Below are 25027 nucleotides of genomic sequence, written 5' to 3'. Positions count from 1 at the left end.
GGGTTTGGAGAAGAGAAGAGGCGGGAAGTGGGTCGCTGTGTGGTTGGATGAATGGATTTTGGGTGGAAGTAGGTGCGTGGGCAGGGGCCCCGCGCAGAGACGGCGCTGGAAGGGAGTGGCTTAGAGCTGCTGACACGGGTCGGGCCGGGTCGGGCCGGGGTGGAAGGCCTGCGGATGTGCAGGGGATGTCCCGGCTGCCTGGGTGGGCGGGCGGGGTGGGGAGGCGGAGGGCGCACAGCTGGTGGGGCGGGCGGGCAGTGAGGGGAGCGGGCTGAGGGGCTCAGGCTGCTGCGCAGCGGTGGGAGGGGCGCAGAGGGACAGCGGTGTGGGGGGCCGGGGGAAACGGGGGAGGGGGGTGCGCGGCGGTGGGCGTGTGTGTAGGTCAGGGGTTGGTCCCTGAGGGCAGGTGGGTGGAGTGGGTGGCGCGGCGGGGGCGCAGGGGTGTCGGTGAACAGACAGAGGGCCGAGGGGATGCGTCCCAGGGAGGGTGGGACCCGCGCCCGACACGCTGGGTGGGCGGGAGGGGGACCTGGAAGAGGGGAAGAGGGCAGCAGGCGGGACGGGGCATGTGGGCGGCGTCCTGCTCCCCTGAAGCACACACAGCCGGGCCCGGGTTGACGGCGGGCGCCCGGGGCGGGCATGGGGCTTACTTGGCCTGGGCACACAGCGGGGTCTTGTGGGTCGTCTTCACAGCCCTCGCGTACTCCCTCAGGGCGCTGAGCAGCCCGATCTTGGTGGTGAGGAGCTTGTTGTTGGGAATCTGGTACAGTAGCTGCTCACCTGGGAGGGGCAGAGTCCTGGCTGGCACGTGGGGCTGGGGGCCAGGGCTGCCCAGACCGCCGCAGCCGCCCAGAGTGGAGGCCTGGGGCATCGTGCCACCCCTGGCTCTGGACCGGGAGGCTCTTGCAGGCTGCAGGCCAGAGGCGGGGGGCCCTCCCCTGCTACCTTCTCGGAAGCTGTAGTAGTTGTCTCTGCACTTGACCTCACACCACTTCAGCTTGTAGTCCTCACGCCGGCTGTCCTGGATGCGCTGCCAGCCCTTGCCCTTGCAGTAGGAGCTGATTCTGCGGGGGCGCAGGGGGAGGGGTGACCCTGGGGGCCTTGGGGACCCAGGAGTGGGTGGGCACCTGGGTGCAGGGGGTCTTGGAGGCGGCAGGCAGCAGGGCCAAGCTTGAGCCCCCCACTCACATGGAGGCCCCATTGTTCCCTCCGATATAGAAGTAGGGCCCCTGCCCGCTGCTGTGTGGCTGCTTCTCCCCGTCCAGCAGGTGCTTTTCCAGGAGAGCCGCCCGAGGCCGGACGCCGTCAGTGTCGTCGGAGAGGTCTGTGGGCAGGCAGGGGGTCAGAGGCTCTGGCCTGGCCGGGGCCTTTCCTGTCCCTTGGCCCCGCCCCACGCGCACCTGCGTCTTGTTCCAGCCGGCTTAGCACGTGCAGAAGCTGCTCCTCTTGGTTGCTCCCCATTGGTCTCTCATGGGCCCAGCCTGTGAACAGGATGGGGGTCTGAGGGGGGAAGGGGAGGTGTCTGTCCTGAATCTGGCCATCCCGCCCATTTCTGGCAGGCCCTGGGCTGTTCCCTCAGCCGCCTGGGCCCATCGCAGCCCAGGCTGAGTCCTGACCGGCGGGTCTGAACCTATCTTGGGCAAGAGGGGAGAGTCATCACCATTTAGGGCCAGACTTGGAGCGGGCAGGGTCCCTGCTTACCGACAGAGCAGGGGCTCTGTGCAGAGGAGGGCTAGGGTGTGAAGCTGGAGCTGGGGGGAGGCATGTGCAGGGATGTCCCCAGGAGAGTGGGGGTCACAATGTCTATCGTGATGTCATGGGTGACCTGTATCAGGCAGGGGAGACAGCGCCAGGGCTGTCCTGGGTTCTGGGACAGGCAGGGGCAGTGCCCAGACTGTGGAGAGCAGCTGTGTCCCCTCTCTGTGCCTGTTCAGACCCCGGCTCTGCTGTCCTCTGCACTGTTCCACTGGCCCGAACCCCACACCCTAGGCACGGCCTTCTCCTGGCCTCTGTCCTAGGGACCGGCTCTGTGTGGTCGGCCCATGGGAATGCCTTCCTCGGGGTGGGACGCCTTTCCCAGGGAGGCACTGGCCTGGGCTGGGAGAAGTCCCAGGGCTGCATTCACCTGGCACCCGGGTGTGGCTCCCCCGGAGCCTGGCAGTCCTGGACCGCTTGCCTCTCTTGCCACTCACGTGGGTCCGGGTGGGTGGTCCCCGACGGTGGAGGACGTGGGGGTGGCTGCGGGCTGTGGGTGCAGGAGCGCCGGGGCGGGGGCTCCTCTGGAAAGACCCCCCCCCCCGCCCTCTGCGGGCCCTCTGGGCAGCCCCTGGTCCTAGCCCCAGGGAGGGGCGCCTCCTGGGATCCTGGGCTGCGGCTTCTGCTTGCGGCTGGCTCCTGTCTCTGTGGCGACCGTGGGGCCTGGAGCCCTGTGGACGCAGGGTCATCTGTGCATCCTGTTTATCCCCGGCGAGGCCTTCCCTGAGGGGACCGTCTGTCTGGCATTGCCATGCTTGGCCTTGGTGGTGCCGGCTGTAAGGAGGGTCGCCGTCAGGTCTCTGGGGACTGGAGGGGTCCCCTGGCCCCAAGCGGATGCCTCCTCGGAGCTGAGGGAGGCACTGTGACAGGGGCTCGGCAGGAAGGTGTCTGGCAACGTCCCCTCTGCTGCTCCCGCCCCCGCCCCAAGGATCGTGTCTCCTTTGGAGCATCCTTTCCCATGTGGTCAACTTGGGAACACTTCAGGGAATTCTAGCCATCCTTGGAGGGGTCGTTCCCAATCTGGGAGCTGCTTGGGAGGTGAGGACTTTCTAGAGGGCCGGGAAAGGCAAGCGGCCCGCACAGTGTGCAGCTGGCAGGACGGAGGAAGACAAACCAGGTGTTGGCAGATCACTTTTCCAGAGAGGACAGTTACTTTGCAGACAAACCGGCTGGTCAGCCAAGAAACGCTTTCGTCCCCCCTTAGGCCAGAGGAGGAATAAACTGGGTAGCCGTCAGCACGAGTGTGGGAGCTGGGCCGGTGGCCGGGGCAGGGCCGAGGGTGGGCAGAGTGTGGACCACCCAGGGGCCCTCACCCATGCCCTGACCCACCCAGAATGGGAGGGTTCCTGTCCGGGCACGGCCGGGGGATACCAGCCTGCAGGAGACAGGGAGAAGGCCTGCCCGTGCACGCGTCGGCTGGAGGACCCCGGTCCCCTCCCACGAGGTTCCCAGAACCCAGCAGCCAGTCCCAGGAGTCCTGCTGCGGTCTGGACCGCCCCCAGGGTCCAGACCCTCAGAACCATTCCTTCGACTCTTGAGAGGCCCCGAGGTCACCGCCCCCACCCCCCAGGGGTGAGGGGATCCCCCCACAGATGCGCAGACACAGACCCCGTCACACGCGTGCGCACAAGAAGTGGAACGGGGGGAGAGGAGGCCCTAGAAGGTGCCGGCTGGAGAGTAGGAGCCGGGTCGCTCCTGAGCGCAGGCGGGCTGCGGTCAGAGCCGGGGGACGCGGGGGACGCAGGGGACGACAGGGCCACAGGGCCGGCGGGAGTTCGGAGACACGGGGCAGGGCTGGTCAGGGTGCAGCCCAGCTGGTCCCTCTGTGCCTCAGTTTCTTTGCCTGGAACGCGAGGAGGCAGGAGCAGCATAAAGGGAATTAGATAAGGCATGAGCCCCCGCTTCCTGTCATTCAAGTAACAAGAATTAGGGGAAAATAAAGGGCCCCGGGTGAGCCTGCGGGTGGCGGCTGGCTGGCCGGCAGGAGGGCTGTGTGGCGGGGTCAGGCCCCAGGGCCCTGGCCACCTTCTGCTCTGGCGCCCACGCGTCTCGGAGCTCCTCCGAGGGACGGAACCCTAACAGAGAAGCACAGCTTTCTGCTCACACATGTTCACGGCACGCTCATCGCGGGGGTCCCGGGACGGGCGCCCCTGACCATGAGGGACGGCCCCCAGACCTTCCAGCGGCTGTGGAAACGGGGACCGCTCAAGTTTACAGTAAATTTTGAAATAAACGTTTTACCTGGTCAGGTGAAGAGACCGGCAGGAACCGGTACCCCAGGCTGGTGCGAGGAAGACCCAGGTGAACCTGAGAACGTCCAAGAGGAGGAGATGTCGGTGCCCCGCGTGCGCCTCCCCCGGAACACACGCTTGTCGTCCTGCGGGGCTGAGGAGATGCTGACGTTGCTCGGGGGGCTGGGGGCCCCCGGCGCGGGTGGGGCCGTCTGGGAGGGGGCCCTCTGGGGGGTGGGTCCGGGAGACAGACCTCGTCCGGGGCAGAGGGGCTTTCCAGAGCAGCCGCCACCCCCAGGAGACGCGTCCCTCTTGGCCTGGCCTGGGGGTCTATGACCCTCATGCTGTGCGCTGCGGGTGTGGGCCCTCCACAGAGGGAGCTCATCTCGGCCACGATGCCCCTTTCCTGACCCTCCTTCGTCTCCGTCCTGCTCCTGGCAGAGTCCCGACAGAACGCACAGGGTCCCTGGTGTCCAGGTTGGGGCGGAGGCACAGGATGGCGGCCACAGCCCTCACGTCCAGCGAGGACCCGCGCTGGCGGCCTGCCTGTCCCTCGTACCTGCCCGGCAAGGCGGTGTGAGCCCTCTGCCAGGGAAACAACAGTGGTGGCCCGGCAACCGTCTCTGGGCAACAGCAGCCCAGCGGCCATGGCTGGGAGATGAGGAGGGGCAGGAGGCCAGGCTCCTTGGGGAGCTGGGAAGAGGCAGTGGGGCTCGTGCTGGAGCAGGGGACCCACGCACAGTCTCCACCTGGGCCTTGTGTCCTCTGCTGGATTATCCCTGAGTCTTCTGAAGACCCCAACCCATGCCAGGACCCTAGGACCTGACCCTATCTCGGATTTCGTGTCCCCTAAGCGTTATCTGCTCTAGTTCAACTCCCTGTACCACAGCCTCTCCTGTGGCGTCGCCTTCCAGCCCCACGGCCTTGCCGCCCTCCAGAGTCTTGAGTGGGTCTCTTACTGGGGTGCCTTAATTTGCTTCTTGTTGGGCTGGACGGTGGCCCCCAAATGAACCCATGTCCGAAGCCCCAGAAGCTGCAGGTGCGACCTTGCTTGGAGAAAGGGGATTTACAGATTGATTAAGGATCTTGAGATGAGATCCTCCTGGATTACCTGGGGGGGCCTAAATCCAGCGACCAGCGTCCTCCCAAGAGGGAGCAGAGAGGGGACACTCACGAGAGGCCCCGTGAGGACACGGCCGAGTGGTCACCAGCCCAGGGACGCCCAGAGCCACTGGGGGCCGCAAGAGGCGGGAGGTTCCCTCCCCTAGAGACTCGGGAGGGAGTGCCCCCCCAGCCCCCACCTTGGCTTCTGCCTTCTGGCCTCCTGGACTGAGAGAGAGGACGTTTCTGTCGCTTCAAGCCCGGGCCTGTGATCATCGTTACGGGGGCCCTGGGGGACTGACGTAGCCCATAAGTTGCTCCTTCTTTAGCGTGCCCCGTGGGTGACACCACCATGGGGAGGCTTCCTGACCCCACACAGAGGCTGACCTCCTCCCAGGCTCCTCGCCTGCCCGTGCCAGTGTTGGGAGCTGCAGGGGTCAGTCTTGCTGGACTGTGGTCTCTGACTCTCTGCCCCGAGGTGGCCATGGTCAGCCTGGAGGGCGGAGACTCCTCTAGCCGAGCCTTGGATGAGCGGCGGCCTGGTGACCGCCCGCCTACCCACCCCCTCCGGCCCCGGCTCGCTGGGGCAGCAGCCAGTGTGGGGGGTGGGGCCCCGGTCTTCTCCTTGGCCTGAGCACAGGGCCCCCAATCCTGTCTTCCCTCAGGAAAGCGTGCTCCCCTCCCCATATCCCTTCTGGGGGCCCAGAATCCTTGGAGGCGCCCAGGCTCCACTCTGGGTCCCTGCGGGTTCTGGGGCGGCGGTCCCGGCCTGGGCTGACACAAGAGCTCAAGCTCGGAAACGCGGCCTCGTAACCCGTCCGACTGGACGGGTGGGGCCGCCCCAGCCTTTCCCACGGTGGAAATGGCCTGCGGCCGGGCGCGTCCCTGCGCATCGGCAGCCTGGGGAGGAGCAGGGGAGTCATTAACCTGCCGGGGGGCAGGTGGGCTGTGGAGGGCCTCTGAGCGGGGGTGTGCTGGGGCCGGGGCAGGGAGGGAAAGGCCCAGCACCCCTCCTGTGGCTTGGGGCCTTTGCTGAGACCGGGCCGTGCTGCCTAGACACGGAACCAGGACGTCCTGCCGTCCGGACGGCTCGCAGCCCCTGGCCTCTGCCGCCTCTGCTTGGCTCTGGCGGGTGTCCCATGGTCCCCACTTGGTTGTCTCCCCCCAGAGGCCTTCCTGGGCCACCCTTACCCCCTCCTCCCCCACCAACCCCCACGATCTCGGCTGCTCCGGCCTTCTCCACACGGCAGCTCTCCTGGCTCACGTGTTCTGCTCCCCTTATCACTACCTGCGCTCCTGCCAGGGACCGTCCTCTCCCCGGTGTCTGGCACGGGGTGAGTTTGCAGGAGGGGCTCAGGAGAGACTTGGTAATGGAAGGAGGGAAGGTGTGGAGGAACCCCCAGAACCCCTGAGGTCCCCTTCTCCCTGACACAGGCGGCAGAGCACCTGCGCAGAGGCAGACCCTAGGACCCACTTGGAATTCACAGGGAAGGAAGTGGGCTCTAGGGGGCAGCCCCGAGGCTGAAGGTGGGATCAGCATCCAGAAGTCCGGTTTGGGGACAGCTTGAGATACAGGACATCTGCATGAGGTAGAGGAGAGGGGAGCAAGGAGGGAGCAGCAGGGCGGGGGCCCGAGGGCAGCCCACGATTAAGGGCTCCCTGACCCTTAGTCCCCATGGCCATGGTCTGGCACCTGGAGGGCCCTCCCTGACTGACTGCCTAAGCCCTGGAGATGGGCCTGTGGGGAAGGGGGGGCCTGAGGCCCACGGAGGGGAAGCAAAGGCGGCCTGCACTCCCCCCCCCCCCGCCCCTTCCCCTGAGCTTTTTGCCCTAGGCTGAGGGTGGGGTCTCACCTATGATGGGGTTCTGGTGCTGCCTGGGTCGGGGAGAGAGTGGCCCAGGGAGGTTTCTGGGTGCACTGCTGGCCATGCCCTGGGTAGGGGATTTGAGGGTACGGGCGTGTAGGGGTGAGGGATGAGGTCGCTTCCCTGGAGAGGGTCCTAGGTGGGGCTGGGGGGGCGGTTTCCGCAGTCCCTGGGCTTGCTTTTGGCTCCATGGCAGGGCCAACAGCGTGGTGTCCGCCTCAACTGCTTGCTGACCCTCTGTGCCTGCCAGCCCCTCCCAGCCATGCCCCTGCGAGGAACAGAAGCCCCCGAGGCACCTCTCATCCTTTATTGCGCAGATTGTCCATTAGGGCCGAGATAGGTCATGGGGGCTGGGGAGGTCCTGGCGTGGACACAACTCACGGGCCCAGGACCCATGGGCCACCCCCTCCCCCCGGTGTCCCTCCAGGGACTCCTCGTCTGGCGGTGGTCAGGCCATGGATGGACGGCATTACCAGACAGTATTAGACAACAGAACCCAGATCTAACCGTGCCTGGTAAGACGCCCATCGGCAGGCGACGGTGCAGGCGGCCCCAGGTTGGGGGCCCTCCTAGGACAGGGGGCACTGCCCGTCCTGCAGCTCGCTGAGGAAGCGGGGAGATCCCTGCAGGACCCTCGACCCTCCTGAGTCTGCAGGGTGGCCCCCTCACCTGGTGTTGGCCCGGGGCGGCTCTGAGGAGGGCTCTGCTGCAGACCCTAACCCGGCACACAGCCCCCAGGCACCTGTGCTGTGGGTGTAGCTGGGGAGTGGGCTGTCTGGTTTCCCTGCACTTGACCCTGACTGTGTTCACCCGGGCACCCTTGCCAGTCTCCTGAATGGCTCTTGGCTGGTTAATGAGTTACAGGGAGGCCAGGGACAGACGCCCCCCCCCCGCCACCAAGAGGCCAGCTGGGACCCAGGACAGGGTGGGGTTCCGGGGGGGCCAGAAGGGCCACCCCTGTGCCGGTCAGCTGGGCAGGTCTGGCTTCATCCTGGCTTCAGATCAAAAAGATAAAACAAAGGGCCATCCTGGCCTCACCGATTTTGGACAATGTTCCCATTCTTAACTGCGACACTGTGGGGGCTGGAGTGGGGCGAGGGAGACTCTGTCCTCACTGGGACACAGCACAGAATGTCTACTGCACTCGCCTGTGGGTTTGGGCCGGGGCAGCCAGACACACCCTGTCCTTCCTGCGTCCCTGGTTGACCAGTGGAGTGAGGTCTCCTTTGTAGAGTAAGAGTCCCGGTGTGAGAGGAGAGGCCACTGCCCATGGCTGGCCCCACTGGACTGCGGTGTCTAAAGGCAGGGCCAGTTCCCAAAGGACCGGCCAGGGTGCCCTGGGACAGCCACGGTGGACGTCTGAGGTTGGGTGGTGGACAGGAGGGGCTGAAAAGGGATTGTGGGGCTGCCTGCTGCTCCACACCAGCCGGGAGATGCACCTCCCCACGTGGTGCTGGGCAGGGCCCGACATCCGTTTCTGCCCTCAGAGTCTGGCCACAGCAGACACTTTGGAGCCAAGCAGGTGGGGCTGGGGTGTGCACTGGGGGGTGTGGGCCAGGCCCCCAGGATGGTGTCGATGGCCAGGACAGGACTGGTGGCCCTCTTCGGCCTAGTGTCCTAATGCTGATGGCCTCTCCCGGGGATCAGAGCACCCTGAGAACTTCACTCGGGAGGGAACCAGGGGCCCCTAGCCTGGGCTTGGTGAGACAGCAGAGGGGCGCCCCGGATGGGTTGGGCTGCAGAGCCGAGACCGCCGTCTGCCAATCCCTAAGCCAGCCCTGGGCCCTGGCCCGTCTTTGGAATCCAGGAGTTCAGGACCGTGTGTCCTCAGGCCACTTCCTGACAGGCAGGCGGTGGGTCACCTTTGAACATCGTTACCAGACAGTGTTAGAGTCAAGCCAAGAAATCCAGCACTGTCCGGTAAGATGCCCACAGAGGCCCAGGTGCAGCTCGGCCCGAGGACAGGGACAGACACCTGGTGCCCACCCCGGGCAGGCGGGTCCAGTGGAAGTGAGTGAGGCTCCCTGGGAGGGAGGCCTGCGGGCTCCTCCCTGCTCTCCCTGAGCGAGGACACCTGCGGTTGAAGACCCAGGACTGAGGCAGGAGATGCTGCCAGTCTGCAAGGGGGCCCGCCCACCCCGGGCCCACCTGGAGGCCCAGGCTGGGCCTGACCACCCCCGGCTGGGCCTTTGCCCTCCAGAGTCCTTGTCGTCGCCTGCTCAGCCCACACCTGCCAAGTGTGCTGGCAGCACCTGCTTGGGTGCTGTGGGCAGGGCCCAGATACCTGAGTGTCCTAATCCAGGATCAGTCTGGGGAGAGGGCTGCTCAGTGCGGCTGCAGGACGGCTTCCATCCTGGGGGGCTGAGAAGGGGTACTTCTGGGCCTGGGGGGAGGGGTCCCATGTCTGCCCTAGAGGCCCCCCCCCCCCCCGGCAGGATGGGCTGCTGCTGCGGGTATCTGCACGGGGCCTGTGTGGGGAAAGGAGGGGCCGGGGCCGGGTTGGGGGAGGCGGCCCCATCGCTGCACGTGGGGCCCCGCCGTCATCATTACCAGGCAGTATTAGAGACCCGACACCATCCAATGCTGCCCAGTAAGATGGCGACGGCCGCCCCCAATTGGGTCTGGGGGCCGCCCAGCTGGGGACTCTGCGGCGGTGATCAGCAACCTGGTAGAGAACCGTGTCCTCTCAGGGCACGGGGTGGGGAGGGGTCCGCGAGGGGCAGAGCCTCAGCTCTCGGGGCCCAGCCTGGAGAAGGCTGGACTGCGGCACCAGGGTGCCCCCCAAAGGCCAGGACCACAAGGAGGCCTCCTGACCAGCCAGCACTGGCCGGCTCTGTGGGGCCATCAGCTCGGGGCCTGGGGTGGACACCCAAGGAGGGCCAGGATGCCCTGCCCACAGGAGGCAAGGACAGAGTGGGATCCTCCCTCTGGGTGGTCCCAGGGAGAGGCCCTGGACATGTGGCCCTGCCCCCTCGGGGCCAGGCTGCATGTGCATGTGAGTGTGCCCAAGACCAGAAGGGCTGCCCAGGCCGGACAATGAGCCTCTGTCTCCCGGACGCCGCCCCAGTGGCTCTCTCCAGCCCAGCCCCCTCCTGCCCTTGTCAAGGGCGTGGAAGGGTGTCGGGACAAGGATGGAGTGGGATGTGGCTCTCCAGGCAGGACCGCACCGGGAGACCTCCTCAGCCCAGCCCCCAACCCTCCCACCCCCCAAGCCCAGGCCCCCTACCTCGCCCACCGGCCAGGTCTCAGATAGGTCTGTCTGCCCGCCCCTTGGCTCCGTGGCCCTTGGGTGCTGGCCGCTGCTGGCCGTGAGGTCTGAGGGTGAGCCGGTGCTGGGCCTGGGGGCGGGGTGAGAGGGCAGCCCTGTTCCGCCTGGACCGGAGTCACTCCTGCCCAGAGCACAGAACGCAGGAGGCCACCCAGGTCCCCCACCCTCACCCGACTCCCCCACGCCTGTGGGGGCCAAGCAGGTCCTTGGACTTCAGAGCGGGGTCACGGGAGTCGGTGGCCCTGTGCCCACACGTGGGGCCTGCATGGAGCCGAGCGACCCCGGCCCCTGTCCTTGGGAGATGGAGGGTCCCACCCACCGTCTCCTCTCTTCTCCACCCCACACATGACCCCTGGACCTGGGGAATGGGCCAGGGCAGCGCCTCAAGCCTTCCGGCACCTTCTACCCACAGATGCTGTAGGGAGAGGGTGTGGGCCCCGTGCCGATTCCCCCCCCAGGCCACCTGGCTGACCGCAGCAAAGGCTATGTCCATTTGTCTGGCCAAGTCTGGGTTCACCAGGTTCTGTAGCTTTGTCCTCGGGAATGGCTGACGTTTCTCAGAGGACCTGACCCTAATTTAGGCCCGGCGTAGGGGGCCAGGGGAGATGCCTGTGCATCATCTGGGAAGGAGGCTTCACAGGAGCCTGGACCCCCCAGGTGACTGTGTCCAGGCTCAAAGGGCAGATCCCACAGTCGACACCACTTCCTGACCCTCCTGCTCTGTAGCTCACCCTTCAAGGTCTGTCCCACAAGCCCTGGAGAATCAGAGTGCCTTAGGAACGCAATCCCACGTCTCTGAGCTCAGTGAAGCTGTCTCACCCTTTCTTTCTGAGCCGAGTTAAAGTTCAGCTCTGCCCTCAGCTGCCAGGCCACGGGGGAGGCAGCCGGGGCCTGGTGCCTGGTGTCTCTCCCTGTAGCCAGCCCGCCGTGCATAGACTGGCCTCCCACTGTGTGGCCTCTGGAGCCCGAGCCCGGTGTCCCTAGTGTCCTTGGCCACGGAGGGCCAGCCCTACTTCAGAAGCTCTGAAGGCCTTGGAGACCCAGCAGGCGTGAGCTGGCCTGACGGGGGGCCGGGAGGCACCCCGGCTGTGTGCTACCCTCCCTTGCCAGCCCTTCCCTCCTCCCCGAGGAAGTGAAGAGGCGCGGGGTCGGACACACGGACAGACGCGTGGACAGAGCCAGGGCCGACAGTGCGCAGCACAGTGCTCTCCCTCCCAAGTTCCAGGACAGAATCCCACCCTCTTCCGGAACTCAGAACAGGGCCTCGGCCCTGAGGGCCGCCCAGCGTGGGGTCAGGAGTCCGACACCGGGCGCCCAGGGCAGGGAGGAGGAGTGGCGGGGTTCCGGGGTTGATAGGAAGAGTGAAAATATGGTGCTTTTCTCGGCCTGTTGTCGGCGGGGTGGGAGGCCAGCCTCACGGGGACGGCCGGACTGGGGTCTGGTTAATCATCACCTTCCCAAGCAGGCTGGAGGAGCGGGTCGAGAGGCCCAGAACAGCACCTCCAGGCTCCTCCTGGCCGAGCACACGCCCCAGCTGCCCTTGTGGGTCCCACCTGCGCAGGCACGGGCCGGGTGGGGAACGCGATCCCAGCGCGGACTTGCCGGCTAAGCTGCCTGGCGGGCCTTAATCAATGTGGAGGCCGCGGAGAACAAAGCGTTGAAACCCAAGCCTCGCAGCACCGCGGGACCCACCGGCCCGGCCCAGAGGCTGCGGGCGGGGCGGCGGCGGAGGCCTGGCCTGTCCGCACGCGGGGCACCTCCCGGGCCCCCGCGGAGGCCGGGCCGCCATTTCCCCCACGAGGCGGGCACAGCCTCTCGGCCCTTCCTCGGGGCGTGCCCGCCCCTGCGAACCAGCCGGCCTCCTCGGGAGGTGGGGGATCTCGGCTCTGGGTTCACCAGGGACATTGTCGCGCTGCTTTTGCAGAGATGACCGAAATGTCGGAACGTGGGCCGTGGCCGTGTCCCTGCTGTGCGGCCGTGGGCACTTCCGTAAGCGGGACGCCCCGTGCTCATTTTGGCCAATTTGATGTGCCGCCAGTGACTCTGAGCTGCAGGCATTTCATCTGGGCTACTAGAAAAAAGCCAAACCAAACCAAACCAACCTATTTTTTCAGATGTTCTGCCTAAAAAGGCCTGAAATGCTCCCACTGGATTCGTTAAAATATGGGATCCCCGTGCCCTGAAGGTCGCGGTCAGCGTGAGCACGGACTCTGTTTTGTGCTGCAGAGCGAGTTTGCTTCAATTCACAGCAATGTCTTCCCCGCCCAAACGTAGGGCTGCCTGAAGCGGCGGGGTTCGGGGAGAAAGCTGCCCGTGGGCAGCCATGCGGCAAGTTCATGGCCGGCGGCGCACGGCCGAGCTGTGCGGGCCACACTGGCCAGAACGCAGAGTGCGCATGCCGTGGTCACCCCTTCCGAGCAGCCTGCGACCTGACCGAGGGCCGGAGGGGGGGCGGCCTACACCTCCTGCAAGGAGGTTCCGGCTTTGTTGGCGTCTTGGACACAGGCGGGTGAGGGAGAGCCCGAATCCAGGCCGGCCCGGCTCCGGGCCCACGCTCCCACCGTCCCCACGGCCGCCTCTCGCGGGGCCGAGCCCTTGCCTTCCAGGGCAAACTCCGGAAACCCAGCGCCCGGGCCGCGGATGCTTCCCCGCACCCAGCCCTGAGGGAGCCCGGTACCCCAGGAGCCGGCACGTCAGGGGCCGATGGGGGAGATTTCCAGAAGTTGCTGCTGCCAGGCAGGGGAAGGCGGGGTCCCTCCCAGCTACTGACCCCGAGCTGGCCCCCTGGGGGTGGCCTGGAAGACGCCCGCGGCCTGGCTGCTCCTGCCTGCCGACCCTCAGCGGCCCCGGCCGGCCCCGGCACCCAGCACCCTCGGCCTGCGGGACCCCGTCCTGTGAGGGCGAGGACCCCCAGCCCGCGTCGGAGCCCCCGTGCCGCTGTCGCTCTGTCCTCTCTGGGCAGCCCCTCCGGGGACTCTCCCCGCACAGCGGCCTGCTCAGCCCCTCCACCTCCCGCGCGTACCTGCCCAGACAGGTTCCGCGCCTGCAGGAGGAGGGTGGGAAGCCACTCCGACCCCAGCCCGGAGGCCGAACTGTGCAGCTCTGACCCCGCGCCCAGGACCCCCCAGGCCTCAGAACCGACGTCAGAGAAGCTTTGGCACTAGTTGCCCCAAATACCTGTCAGCCCGCGGTGAGCAGCCCGGTGCCCGGGTTTCGCCTCCGCCCCACCTGCCCCCAACCAAGATCCGAATTTGGAGCCGCGTGGAGGCCAGCGAGGGCTGCTGCCTCCTGGAAGACACCACTTCCTGCCCCTTCGGCCGGGTCTCCTCACAAAGGAAGGCCTGAAGCTCGCAGGCGAGCCAGTGGGCAGCGGGCCTGGCCCTTCAGGGAAGTGTGGAGATCGCTGGCGAACAATGGAGGCCCGGCGGGTCCTTGTGCAGCAGTGAGGGGCAGGGCAGGGAAGAGACGGTGGCCCCGGGCTCGCCTTACATGTAGGGCCTCACCCCGCCCCATGCAGGTGCCTGCTCACAGCCGACCAATCTCTGCTCCTGGCCTCCAACAGGTGTGTCCCCCGGGCTCCCATAGGCCAGGAGGGAGGCAGCGACGTGACGCAGGGCGGGCGGCAGGCCCCGCACACATTCCTGCCCCCGCCTCGCCCAGCTTGCCCGCCGCGCCCGCCGGCTGCTGCCGGGGCCCAGCTCGAACAAAAACCAGGAGGAAGGCTTCTGCAGAGGCTGCCGTGGACCGTGCAAGCCAGCAGCTGGAACAGTCAGGCCGGCACCGCCTTGCCCACGAGGAGGGGGCCAGGTCACACCCTGCGCCCTCCGCCCTGCCCCAGGCGAGGCCCCAGCAGTGCCCCCTGCCCCCTGGGGCTGAGGTTCCCGTTGGCAGAGAGCCGGGCCTGGACCAGCTCTCAGCTCCTGCCCCCAGCCCCCCGCCGTGGCAGCCATGGAGGGTCTCCTCCGCCCCAGTCTGTCAGACTCCCTCCCGTGTGGGCCCCCAGTCACACCCCTAGGGCAGGAGGCCTCCAACAGGGCGGGCGTGTCACAGGGACTCACACGCGGTGACGGGAAGAAGGGCCCTCCTGCAGGGTAGGGGGCTGGTCTGCGGGCCGAGGCCATGGCAACCCCTGGAACACCCCCATTGTGGAACTGCTGGGCTAAGGGACACAAGACGGCACACTGGGGTTTGGAAGGATCTGGGAGCTGTGGCCGCAGGGTGGGGAGGAACAGGGCCCCAGTCCAGACTGGGGAAGTGACTCGGGGACACTCCTGGTGGAAGGTCCCCTAATGAAACACAGCCACGCCGGTAATTAGTGCCACCAGCAGAGATCCCAAAGGGCCCAACTGTTTTCCACTGTAAACTCCCAGTGACAAGGGCCTGTTCCCCTGGGCTGCTGGCTCTGGTTTGCTCCACCCCAGGACCCTGGCTGTGTGGAGCTGCATCTTTCCGTCCAGAGCCTGGTCTTCAGGCCTAAGCTTGTCCTCTAGGGGTGGACGTGGCCAGAAGAGGCAGTGGCTGCCATGGAGGGCCCCCTGAGGGCGGCACCACTCCAGGAGGCACTGTCCCTTTGATGCCCCCCTGTTGCCTCCTCTCCCCACTGCACAGGGGTCCCAGAGGAGGGCACAGCACCCCTACCCTCTGCCCAGGAGTCCCTGTGGGCCTGATCACTGGGGTCCTGGTGGAGGACCCTGAAACCCTTTGGATAGGGCTCTGAGTCCACTCCCCAGCCCAGCGCAGCCTGGCCTCCTGCCCCAAAGGGCTGTGCTGGGGCTGGGGCTCCTCCCTCCGCTCCAGAAGGGGCAGCCGGGAGTTGGTCTGGTTTCCCTGGCCCCCAGCAGAGCATCTGGAAACCAGTCCTTGGGGTGTCAGTGACCTCTGACCCTCCAAACTTCCAGCCTCCAGCCGCTGGGGCATGTTGACGAGGGTGACTCACCGGGCACATGCCCCCTCAGGATTGTCAGGACACGCACCCACTCCTGATGCTCACTCAAGGTGTCCGTGTTGGTGTGGGGGTGGGGTCGGGACGCACTTGGTCAGTGGTACCCGTGTTTTGGGGAGACTGAGGCATTGCTCATTCACAAAGCCAGAGGTGTTGGCCTTTGGATGGGGGCAGGAGGAAGGGCCACTCGCTGCTGACCTGCGTCTCGGGCGCATTCCCTGTCCTCTGCTCGTGCCAGACTCCAGGAGCACGAGGGGTTCTGGAGGGGCCCTGGCCAGTGTTCCCCGAGCGCCAAGCGCCGGGATGTAGGGAGGAGGGTCCCCACTGAGTTCTGGTGTCTGGAACGGCCAGGAAAGGAGCCTGGGCCAAGGTCGGGGACAGGGAGGGACAGCCACCAGCTGGGAACAGGGCGCCCGGAGTGCGGCAGAAGTGAGCCTCCACCGAGTGGCAGGCCCAGGCGGAGCCTGGCCAGGCCTGACTGCTCCCACACTCCCGTCGGCTGGGCGGGGGTCCCTGCCCCCTTCCCACCCATTCTGATGCTCACACACACTCAGAAACACCCGGATCCCGGCGAGCTCTGACTCAAACCACCACCCAGGTTTCTGCAGGAGGCTGGACGAGGAGCCAGACGGTGCTGTGACCCGCCCTCGACCTCGTGTGTGCCCCTCCCCCACTCCGGGCGAGGGCGACGCGAACTCACTGTCCCGTTGACAGGCGACCCCCCACTGGCCGACACGGGGCTGCTGAGGGACGCTTGAGGTCCAGGAGCCCGAAGGCCAGGAAGCAGCTGAACTTCGCGGAGTGGATGCTCCTCCCTCCCCTAAGCTGCAGCGGGGCCGAGCCTCCGTGGGTTCTGCTGCCGGACCAGGGGGCCCCTGGCTGACGCAGTCGATGTTGACTGTCTCCGGGGCCATCCCTGAAGAGGAAGGTTCTGGGTGGGCTGAGCACCTGCTCGCGGACCCTGCCCTGCCTGCTCACTCCCCTCCTTGTGCCGTTCTGCTTGAGTCCCGAAGAGAGTAAAAATGACCCAAAGTCAGACTGTGGGACCCAAACTGTCTGCCCTTTTGTGCTGGCAGAGGGGGGCCCACCAGCCGCCTTCCCACTCTCTGTGTCCCTTGGCTTCAGACAAATGGTCAGTGGGGACACCCCCTTTGCTCTTCTGTCTGTTGCGCGCAGCCGAGGCCCATTCTTGGTGCCGCAGGATCCCAGCTCCTGCCCCGTGCGGGGCGCCTGGAGGGGTCTCTCCGGGCCGGGGGACAGCACGCCCCCGCCTCTCAAGGGCATATGTGGGCAGGCGGGGCTGGGCCCGGAGCTTCTGGCCTCCTACAGGGGGAGAACCACGGGGGCCATGCCAGCTGGTGCAAACCAGGTGTCCAAGCCCTGAGTGATCAGCCTGGGGCCACCCCGCACAGCACATCAGGCCCATGTCGTCCTGGCCCGGGGGCAGGCAGCCGCACCGGTGCTGGGATCATTGGAGACACCAGTGGCCACCAGACAAGAGCTCCAGCCCGGCCCCCCGCTGGGTGTAGATGTTGCCACGGCAGCGTGAGTGTGGTGGGACAGGAGAGCCGGGGGCAGGGTCCTGCGAGGGTGCTGGAGGCCACCCCCATGCTTGGGGACACAGGCTGGTGGCAGAGCTGGCCTGAGGGGGCCCCGTCTCCAGCCTTCCAGACCTGGCTGCTGCCAGCGCCTGCCTGGGTGGGGCAGACAGGACAAAGGGCCATTGGGCTGTGGCTCCTGGCAACTTCCTGCCTGGCAGCCAGCCACAGAGGGCCTCAGGCTCTCCGCACCGCTGTGGCCCAGCTTTGGCCTGGAAACTAGGCTGACGGGGAGGTCCCGCCTCAGTGCCGAGGGACTGCCATCCCACAAGGACTGTGCTGGCGCAGGGGGAGGGCGCTGGAGCCTCCAGAGCCTTGAACTCAGGAGACAGGGGGGCTCTCCGAGCATTTAGCAAGCTCTGGGCTCCAAGATGCCTGCGTGGGGCCCTCCATTTCTGGTTGGGATCAGGCCGTTGTCCTCTGCACAGGCTGGGTGTCTTCCTGCAGCTCCGGGCTCCTCGGTCTGACTCACCTCCTGGCCACAGGAGAGCAAACACCTGGGGCAGGTGTAGGTGGACGCCACCTGCCAGCTCCCGCACATTCCGCTTGGGCAGCTGTTCCTGGGGTCAGTGCCCCTGTGGGAGGAGGAGGGCCAAGGCTGTCACCCACCTCTCTCTCAGGGGTGCTGCCCTCTCAAGCACTGCCCTAGAACATGTGGAGAAACTGGGAAGGAGGCCACGTCTCAGACCTAGTGCAGCCGGCCCCTAGTGCGTGGGGCTCACGCTTGGAGGCTCTGCTGTAGGGCACCAGCTGTGCCTCCTCCCGGCCTCCCAGAGGTGTCTTTGCTAGCAGCGTGGCCACCCCCTTCCCACTCGGAGCTGGCCGGTGCAGGAGAGATCCCTTCCCCACCCCGCCCCAGCAGAAGGCTCTTCGGGGGCCACCGTGCTCTGGCGAGGATGGAGGATGGGGCTGTGACAGCTGTGCCCTAGACCTGCTCAGCAGCCCAGGTCCCTGCTCCGGAGCCAAGGGCTCTCTCCCGTCATGGCGACAGGGAAGCAGAGCCTGGTCCAAGCTGGTGGGCCCCGCCCTACTTAGATGCTCCACGGAGGGGCCCTTCCTCACCTGCCTTTTGATCTCCTTCTGCCCCCTTCGTCGATGCAAGGGCCCAGAGACCTGCTTGCTACTCCCAGCTCCGAGGACAAGGGCTGCAGCCAGAAAGCTCCTCCCTCACCCTGCACAGCCAAGCTGGAGGCCTGGGCATCCCAGGAGGCCTCACATGAGCCCACAGATGGGGGAACGGCGCCGCTCCAAATCTCCTGAATGTGTCCCGGCCCTCCCCACCTCCCCCCGTCCTGCTCTGGGCCACCGTCTCAGGCCCCAGTGTGCGGGCAAGGCCTGGCAGTGGCACCACAGTCCTCTCCAGCTCTGAAGCCTAGTCCAGCAATCGGACTCAGCCTCGACCTTGACCCCTTCTGCCCGAGACCCTGAAGCACCTGTGTTGTCCCTGTGTCCATCTTCCTGAAGGCACACTTGGTCAGGGCTTCTGGATAACCTCAGAAGTCTGAGAACCTGTGTCCACTGTTCCTGCACACCGCCTTCTGCTGGGTCACCACTTTCCTCACCCCGATTGTCCCTTGACTTCTCCAGAGCTCGTCACGAACCCATCCCAGTCCCCTACAGCCACTGTCACGGAGGTCCTGCAGGCCTCTGGGGTGTCAAGTCCACTGGTCAGTCCTCAGACCCCTTTGACTCGGCCAGTCAGCAGCTGGTCACTGTGTTCTCAGAGCCTCCGCCGCACGAGGCCACTAGAGTGCGAGGCACTAGGGGTCAGGGTGCCATGGGAGGGCAGTGGGTGCATGTGGAGGCCAGGAACCTGAGGGTAGAGCTCTTGGCATCCCAACGTCTGGAGGTTGGGGCGGACTCAGAACATTCTTCCCAGTGTCCAGTGGTTTCAGCTCAGACACCGTGCTGTTTCTGATCAGGCGGGTGGAACTGAAGTGGGAGTTTTCCAAGTGCAGAGCCCATGCTGGCTGTTGGAAGTCACCGGAGAACCTGGGCAGGAGTTACACCTGGTGTCTCCTGCGGGTGGTGGGGATGGAGGCCACGGTCAGGGTCCACCATGCTGGGAGGAGTCCCAGGATGCAACTGACAGACCCACGGTGGAGACAGAGGAGCAAGAAGGGGTGTGAGGGCCCCCAAACCAAGGGAGAGAGAGCCCCGTGAAGGAGAATGTGGCCGGTACTGGGCTGTCTCTTGGCGATAGTGGAAGGCAGAGGCTCTGGGGCCAAACCATTCACTGAAGACAATTAAAACACTAAGCTATCTTATTAAAGCTTTGGTGAGCTATGGGATTGGTAAGGGCATCTCAGGATGCAATCAAAGGAGAACTGTCACCTTGAGAGGCAAATGTGCACAAAGACCACTGCTCTGTGGGGTCAGATGTGAGTTTTGTTCTGATGGTCTTGAGGAGCTGAGGGAAAGAAATGAAAGCTCAGGGTCTCCACTAAGCGAGGGTGTGGGTTTAACAGGACACCCTCCCCACAGGGAGCTGGGAGCTCTCCACTCCCAGGGTTTCCACTGAAGAAGAAGTGTAAGTATAGCCCAATTCAAGTGCTGGGATCTTTCTCAAGTCAAGGTGGTCCTAGAGCGGGCAGGGCCCCTGGCAGAAGAAAAGAGAATTGAGGTGGCGCCTTCACCGAGGTATCCAACGATTCCTACAAGCAATTGCTCGAGTACGACGACGGACATGCGGTCAAAGAGAACCTGGTGTGCGAGAAGAGAAGACGCTGTGAGCGAGAGCCGGCAGTCAGAAAGACTTGCAAGGACCTCGGATTTTGGAATTATCGGCACAGAACGAAAAAAAAATTACTGTATTGAAAAAGAAAAGTTTAGTGTCTGCAGGCAGCTGGAACTTATAAAAATCATATAGCCAATTAAAAATGAACATTTAGAAATGAAAAGTTATAATAAGCACGATTCAGACTTCAACGGATAGGTGTAAGAGCAGGCTAAGATCAGCTGAAAAGAAGGGACGCCTCGTTGGCTCAGTCAGTGGCTCTTGTCTTTGGGGTTCTGAGTTCAAGCCCCACTTGTGACATAGAGATTACTTAAAAGTCTTTGAAAAAACTTTTTATTAAAAAGGATTTATTTATTTCTTTGAGAGAGAGAGTGAGAGCAGGGGGAGGGGCAGAGGGAAAGGGAGAGAGAGTCCTCCAGCAGACTCCCCACTGAGGCCGGGGCCTGAAGCGGGGCTCCGTCCCCCCGTCCTGACATCATGACATGAGCCAAAGTCAGGAGTCAGCCCCTTTACCGACTGACTCACCCAGGTGCTCCCGAAATAAATAAGGTCTTTTTTAAAAAAGTGCTGAGGGGCGCCTGCGTGCCCCAGTTGGTTTAGCGTCTGTCTTCAGCTCGGGTCATGGCCCGAAGGTGCTGGGATCGAGTCCTGAATTGGCTCCTTGCTCAGCCGGGAGCCTGCTTCTCCCTCTGCAGCCCGCCCCCCCGCTTGTGTGCACGCGCTCTCTCTCTTTCTCTCTCTCTGACAAGTAAATAGAATATTTAAAAAATTTAACAAAGTAGCTGAAAAAAAACTGGGGATTGGAAGATAGATAAGAAGAAATCCAGAGGCTGGAAATGGGGGAAAAAAGAAGACCCACAAAATACAGAAGGGATTTACAGGTGTACATAAAACACGCAGAATTAGAAGTGGAGAGAACGGAAGACATTAACAGTTGAAAGGATACTGTCTGCAAATTTTCTAGAACCGCTGAAGGACATCCAAATACAGATTCAAGGAGCCCACCGAACCTCCAGTGGGATAAATACACATAAAGCCACACCTTGCCATTGACATGAACCCTCCAGAAAACCAGGACAAACGTTAAAAGCAGCCAGAGAAAAACAAGTCAGGTCAGCAGTGGGAGTGACTGCTGACGTCTGGTCCGTGATGATGGGGGCAGAGGACAGTGGAATGAGAGCTCAAGGGAGCCTCCAACCAGAATGTCTTTTCTCAGAACAAAGGCGGAAGATAGCAGGACAACCAAAGCCAAGAGAGAACTGGGAAGATTGGCCGCCAGCAGGCTTCTCTGAAGGAACCACGAAGCACACATATCAGCAGAAGGAGACAATTCCAGGTGGAAGGTGGGAGGTGTAAAAGGTCGCTCTGAATTAATTTTGACTTCAACAACAATGAGCTCAGAACTCAAAGGTCACTGAAGTTAAATGCAGGACAGTAAAAAACGTCCCACTGGTGGGGAAACCTTACTTGGGTAGATCAGGGTCATAGTGACGACAGGCACCCCTGACCTGACCCCATGAGGGCACCGCACCTCTGTGGGGCTCCCCAAAACCTACAACCTGGTCTCCCACGAGAAGACATCGGAGCAGCCCAAACCGGGGCGGGTTCCACAAAACAGCCGGCCGGTGCTCCTCAGAACTGTCAAGGTCAACGAAAACAAGGGAGAGGCCGTCACAGCCCGAAGGGACCCAAGGAGATGAGACAACGAAATGTCATGTGAGAACCTGAATCGGATCCTGGGACAGAAAGAGGATATTTCAGAAAAACAGGAAATCTGAATGAGGGGTGGAGTTTAGACAATAGTGACGAATCGGGGGGACCCTGGCTCCTTGTGGCAGATACTTCATGCTAAGGTAGCATGAAGGGGACCATGGGGGACATGGGGATGAAGTCTACAGGAACTTGGTACTGTCTCTGCAACGTCTCTGGAGAGCTGAACATTTTGGAAGTAGAAAGCTTATTTAAATATACTTTGAGGGGGTCCCTGGGTGACTCAGTGGGTTAAGCCTCAGGGTCCTGGGATCGAGCCCCACATCGGGCTCTCTGCTCAGCGGGGAGCCTGCTTCCCCCTCCCCTTGCCTGCCTCTCTGCCTACTTGTGATCTCTCTCTCTTTCTCTCTGTCAAATAAATGAATGAAATCTTTAGAGAAACATAAAGACAAATAAATATACTTTGAGGAGTCCTGCCAGTGACCTTGGCAGACATCCGATTTGTGGCACTTGTGGTTGCCGTGGCTGAGGCATCGGGCTGGGGGGCGGTGCTGGGGGAAGAGACACAGGGACATGAATGGTTGTCGAAAATGAGCCCTGGGCCCTAAGCCAGGACAGCGCTCGGGATGGGGCTGGGGACCTCTCGGTCCAAGGACACCTCTCGCCTTGGCTGGGGGGCATGAGGGAGGGCTAGGGCCAAGGTCGCCCTGGCATCAGCCTGGGGCTCTGGGGACCCTAACCATCTGGTCCGTCTTGACTGGAACACTCCTGGGATTCTGGCCTGACCCGCAGACTGTCACGGTCCCCTCTGTATGGTGCCTTTTGGGGCTACCACGTGGCATTCTTGATACCAGGGTGCTGCTCAGGAGGTGCCGCTTCTGGGTCCTGCACCTAAAGCCTGAGAGGGCCCAGGAGATGAACCCACACCTTGGACAGCCAAGGCCAGCCGTGTGAGAGGCAAACCCCGGGAGCAGGCCTTGGAGGTGACAGACCCGGGGTCCCAGGTGTCAGGCTTCCCTGGCACGGGCATCTCCAGAGGGTAACGATGGCGCACGCTGGCAGGGACCCGCCCTGGTGCTGCCGGCTGGGTCCGCACACGCATCTGGGGCTGAGGTTCTGGACAAGGGCACCTCCAGACCAGACACTTGGGACCAGACCAAGAACCCTTCCAAGGACGTGCTAGGATCCTTGGAGCTGTGGGCACTGAGTAACCGCCCCAGTCACCATTTGGGGGAATCGGCAGGTGCACAGATGGCAGAACCTGCGAGAACCAGACTTTGGGGAGGGGCCCAGGCAGCCGTGGAAGTGGACGTGTGGGCCCAGTAGGCGCCCGGCTCTCCCCACCCCCAACCCTCCTTGCCTCCTTTCTTCTAACCTTCAGAAGGGAGCTCTGGGGACTCAGGGCCTGACAGGGGCAGGTGTTCCTGGGGGCTCCCGAGGAGTCCGAGTGCCCTGCACCCCTAGAGGCCCTGAACAACGTCTGGCCTGTGGTCTGAGTGGCCGGAGGGCGGCCCCTTTTGTCCTGGGGAAGGACTATGAAAACTGATCACAGGCCAGGGGCCTTGGTGTGGATCCCTGCAGGGGTGGCAAGGAAGGTCTGCGCCCCATCTCCCTTATCGCCACTCAGCCCAGGACCCTTCCAAGCCTCCTTGCTGAAGAAGCCTGGGGAAGGCCAGCTCAGCCCTGCCCCAGCCCGACCTCCGCCAACGTGCCCCTGCCCTGCTGACCCTTGCCCACCCTCTCTGCTCAGCCCTCATTTCTAAGAGGCCAAGGCCCTGTCAGGGATGGCATTCCAGGCTGAGGAGGCCCCCCCAGCCCCTGACCTCAGTGCTGGCCCCCAGAGCCGTGGACCTCGGCCGTAACTGACAGGTGCCTTTGAGGAAGATGACAGGGGCCGGAACTGGGAGGCCCCGGAGAGAACGGGATGGGGGGCCCAGCATCCATGCAGAACAGCTGCTGGGGACAGGCCGACAGGCAACCTTGGGCCCTGCCCTCCCCTGTGGGCGGCGTGGGGGCACCAGAGCTGTGACGGTGGCAGCTGCCTGCTCTCGACCACGCCCCTGGCACACGGCGAGGTGTGGCGGACCTGACAGGACCTCCGCCTTCACCGCGGGGTTCTCGAGGTGCTGGGTGCCCCAGGACTCTCGGGTCATGGTCCGAAGGCCTTGGGCATGGAGGGCCCCAAGTGGGGCCAGCCTGAGGGGCCGGCAGACCCTGCGCGACCCCTTCCTTCCGGCCTTTCTCACTCTGGCAGCAAAGGTGAGGCCAGAGCCTGGGGGCGGCTGGGGGTGCTCCGCGGGACCCTGAATCCTGGCTCCTCCTGAGTCCATGAGCCCATGATGTTGGCTGAGCAGGGCCCCGGGGGTGGGGGTGCCTCTCCCTCTCAGCCGTGGCTCCCGGCCTGCCCTGCTGGGCCTGAGCGGCTCCAGACTGGGGCTGGTGCTCCTGCCCTCGACCTGCTGGGAATCTGAGCTCCCCCTGCCCCTGGGGGCACCGGTGGTGCTGGGCAGGGGTTGGGGAGGTCCTCCTGTCCTCTCAGGCCCTGCAGGGCCCATGCCAGGCTGGGCCTGGCCTACGGCCTGGCGCACGGCCTGGCGCTCTTAGGTGGGACCAGGCCCCATGACTCAGTGGCCTGTCAGGAAGAAACCAAGAGCTGAAGGCTGTGGGGGACCGTCCCCGACACGTGGACCAGGACCTGGGCGTCTGTGCTCATCGCACACATCGGGTGTGGCCGGGGGCCCGAGGTCACACGCTTGCCCAGGGAGACAGATGTCTGGGCCTCATCCCCTGCCCTCGGCTGGAGCTGGAGGTTCAGGAAAGTCGTGTCGTCCCTGAGACCCCTCCATGGGCCTCAGCCACGCCCTGCCCCCGGCACTCAAGAAAGGAGGCCCCCAGCCTCCAAACGCAAAGGGAGCCTTAGACTTGGGAACCAGCTGGGCTAGGGAGCCCCAGGACCCCCCAGCACCCTCCGGCGGAGCAGGAACCCTCTGGAACAGGACCCACACTCAGAGCAGCCGCGCGGAGGCCCTCAGTTCTCTGCCACACAGCTGGGGCTCAAGCAGCAGCCAGAACCCTCCAGTGGATATGTGGCCCCCAGGGGGTCTCACACCAGACCCCCCGGGTTTCCGCCTCGTTCAGGGGGAGCACCCGATGCCCTTCTAGCCCCAAAACTCACCCCTTTGGGGTTCTGGATTCCCAGGCCCCTCCCAGCCTGACCCCATGTGGCAGCTGGGCCCCCCGAGCCCCCTCCGTTGGCGCTCCCCTCCCGTCGTGGCCTCCTCGCCCATCGGCGGCATCTCCAGATCTCCAGAGCCATGGGTCCTCATGCTTCAGGGGTGTCACTAACAGCCGCCCCGACCCCAGTTCCCATGCCCTCTGCACTGCCGGCTTCCACGACGCCTCGGAACACGGGTCCTACTAGCTTCCCTCGCTCCCCCGACGCCCCTCCCCTGCACAGGCCTCCAGAAGCCTGGGGAGGGCCAGCCCTTGTTTCGCCCTTAGTCTTTCCTTCCTGCTGTTTCTTCCTTTTTATTTTGAAATACTTTTGGACTTACAGAAAAATTTCAAGTACAGTACAGTCCCAGTGGCCCCTGACAGATCGGGCAAGCTGGGCAGCTCCCACGTTTGTTTCTCCCAGTTCCCTGGCCTCGAGGCCCCGATCGAGGTGTCAGGAGACCTGACATCTGACCAGGCCCCTTCCTGGTCTGCCGACGGCACCTCATCTCAGAGCCCACACGCGGAGACGGTCCCTCGCCTCTCTCCTTAGAAGGACGCCAATCCCACCGCGGGGCTCACCCTCATGGCCTGTCCCAGCAGACCC

At 64.4% G+C, this 25027-nt stretch overlaps 1 protein-coding gene across 1 annotated transcript in view; it reads right to left on the bottom strand.

The window, feature by feature from the left end:
* The window catches only part of TTLL10 (tubulin tyrosine ligase like 10), a 54097-nt gene that overhangs the window by 9765 nt on the left and 19305 nt on the right, over positions 1-25027 (bottom strand). Inside the window, exons 2-7 of the mRNA XM_044236252.1 lie at positions 3997-4062; positions 2126-2529; positions 1401-1481; positions 1189-1324; positions 946-1064; positions 651-780 (exon numbers count right to left, since the gene is read on the bottom strand). Of these exons, the coding sequence (XP_044092187.1) occupies positions 651-780; positions 946-1064; positions 1189-1324; positions 1401-1481; positions 2126-2444 (785 nt within the window). The 5' untranslated portion in view covers positions 2445-2529; positions 3997-4062. The remainder of the gene's footprint in view (positions 1-650; positions 781-945; positions 1065-1188; positions 1325-1400; positions 1482-2125; positions 2530-3996; positions 4063-25027) is intronic.

This window comes from Neovison vison, chromosome 2, assembly GCF_020171115.1.
Source record: "Neovison vison isolate M4711 chromosome 2, ASM_NN_V1, whole genome shotgun sequence".
NCBI classification, from domain to species: Eukaryota; Metazoa; Chordata; class Mammalia; order Carnivora; family Mustelidae; genus Neogale; species Neogale vison.
This window is presented reverse-complemented; position numbering and strand designations above follow the sequence as displayed.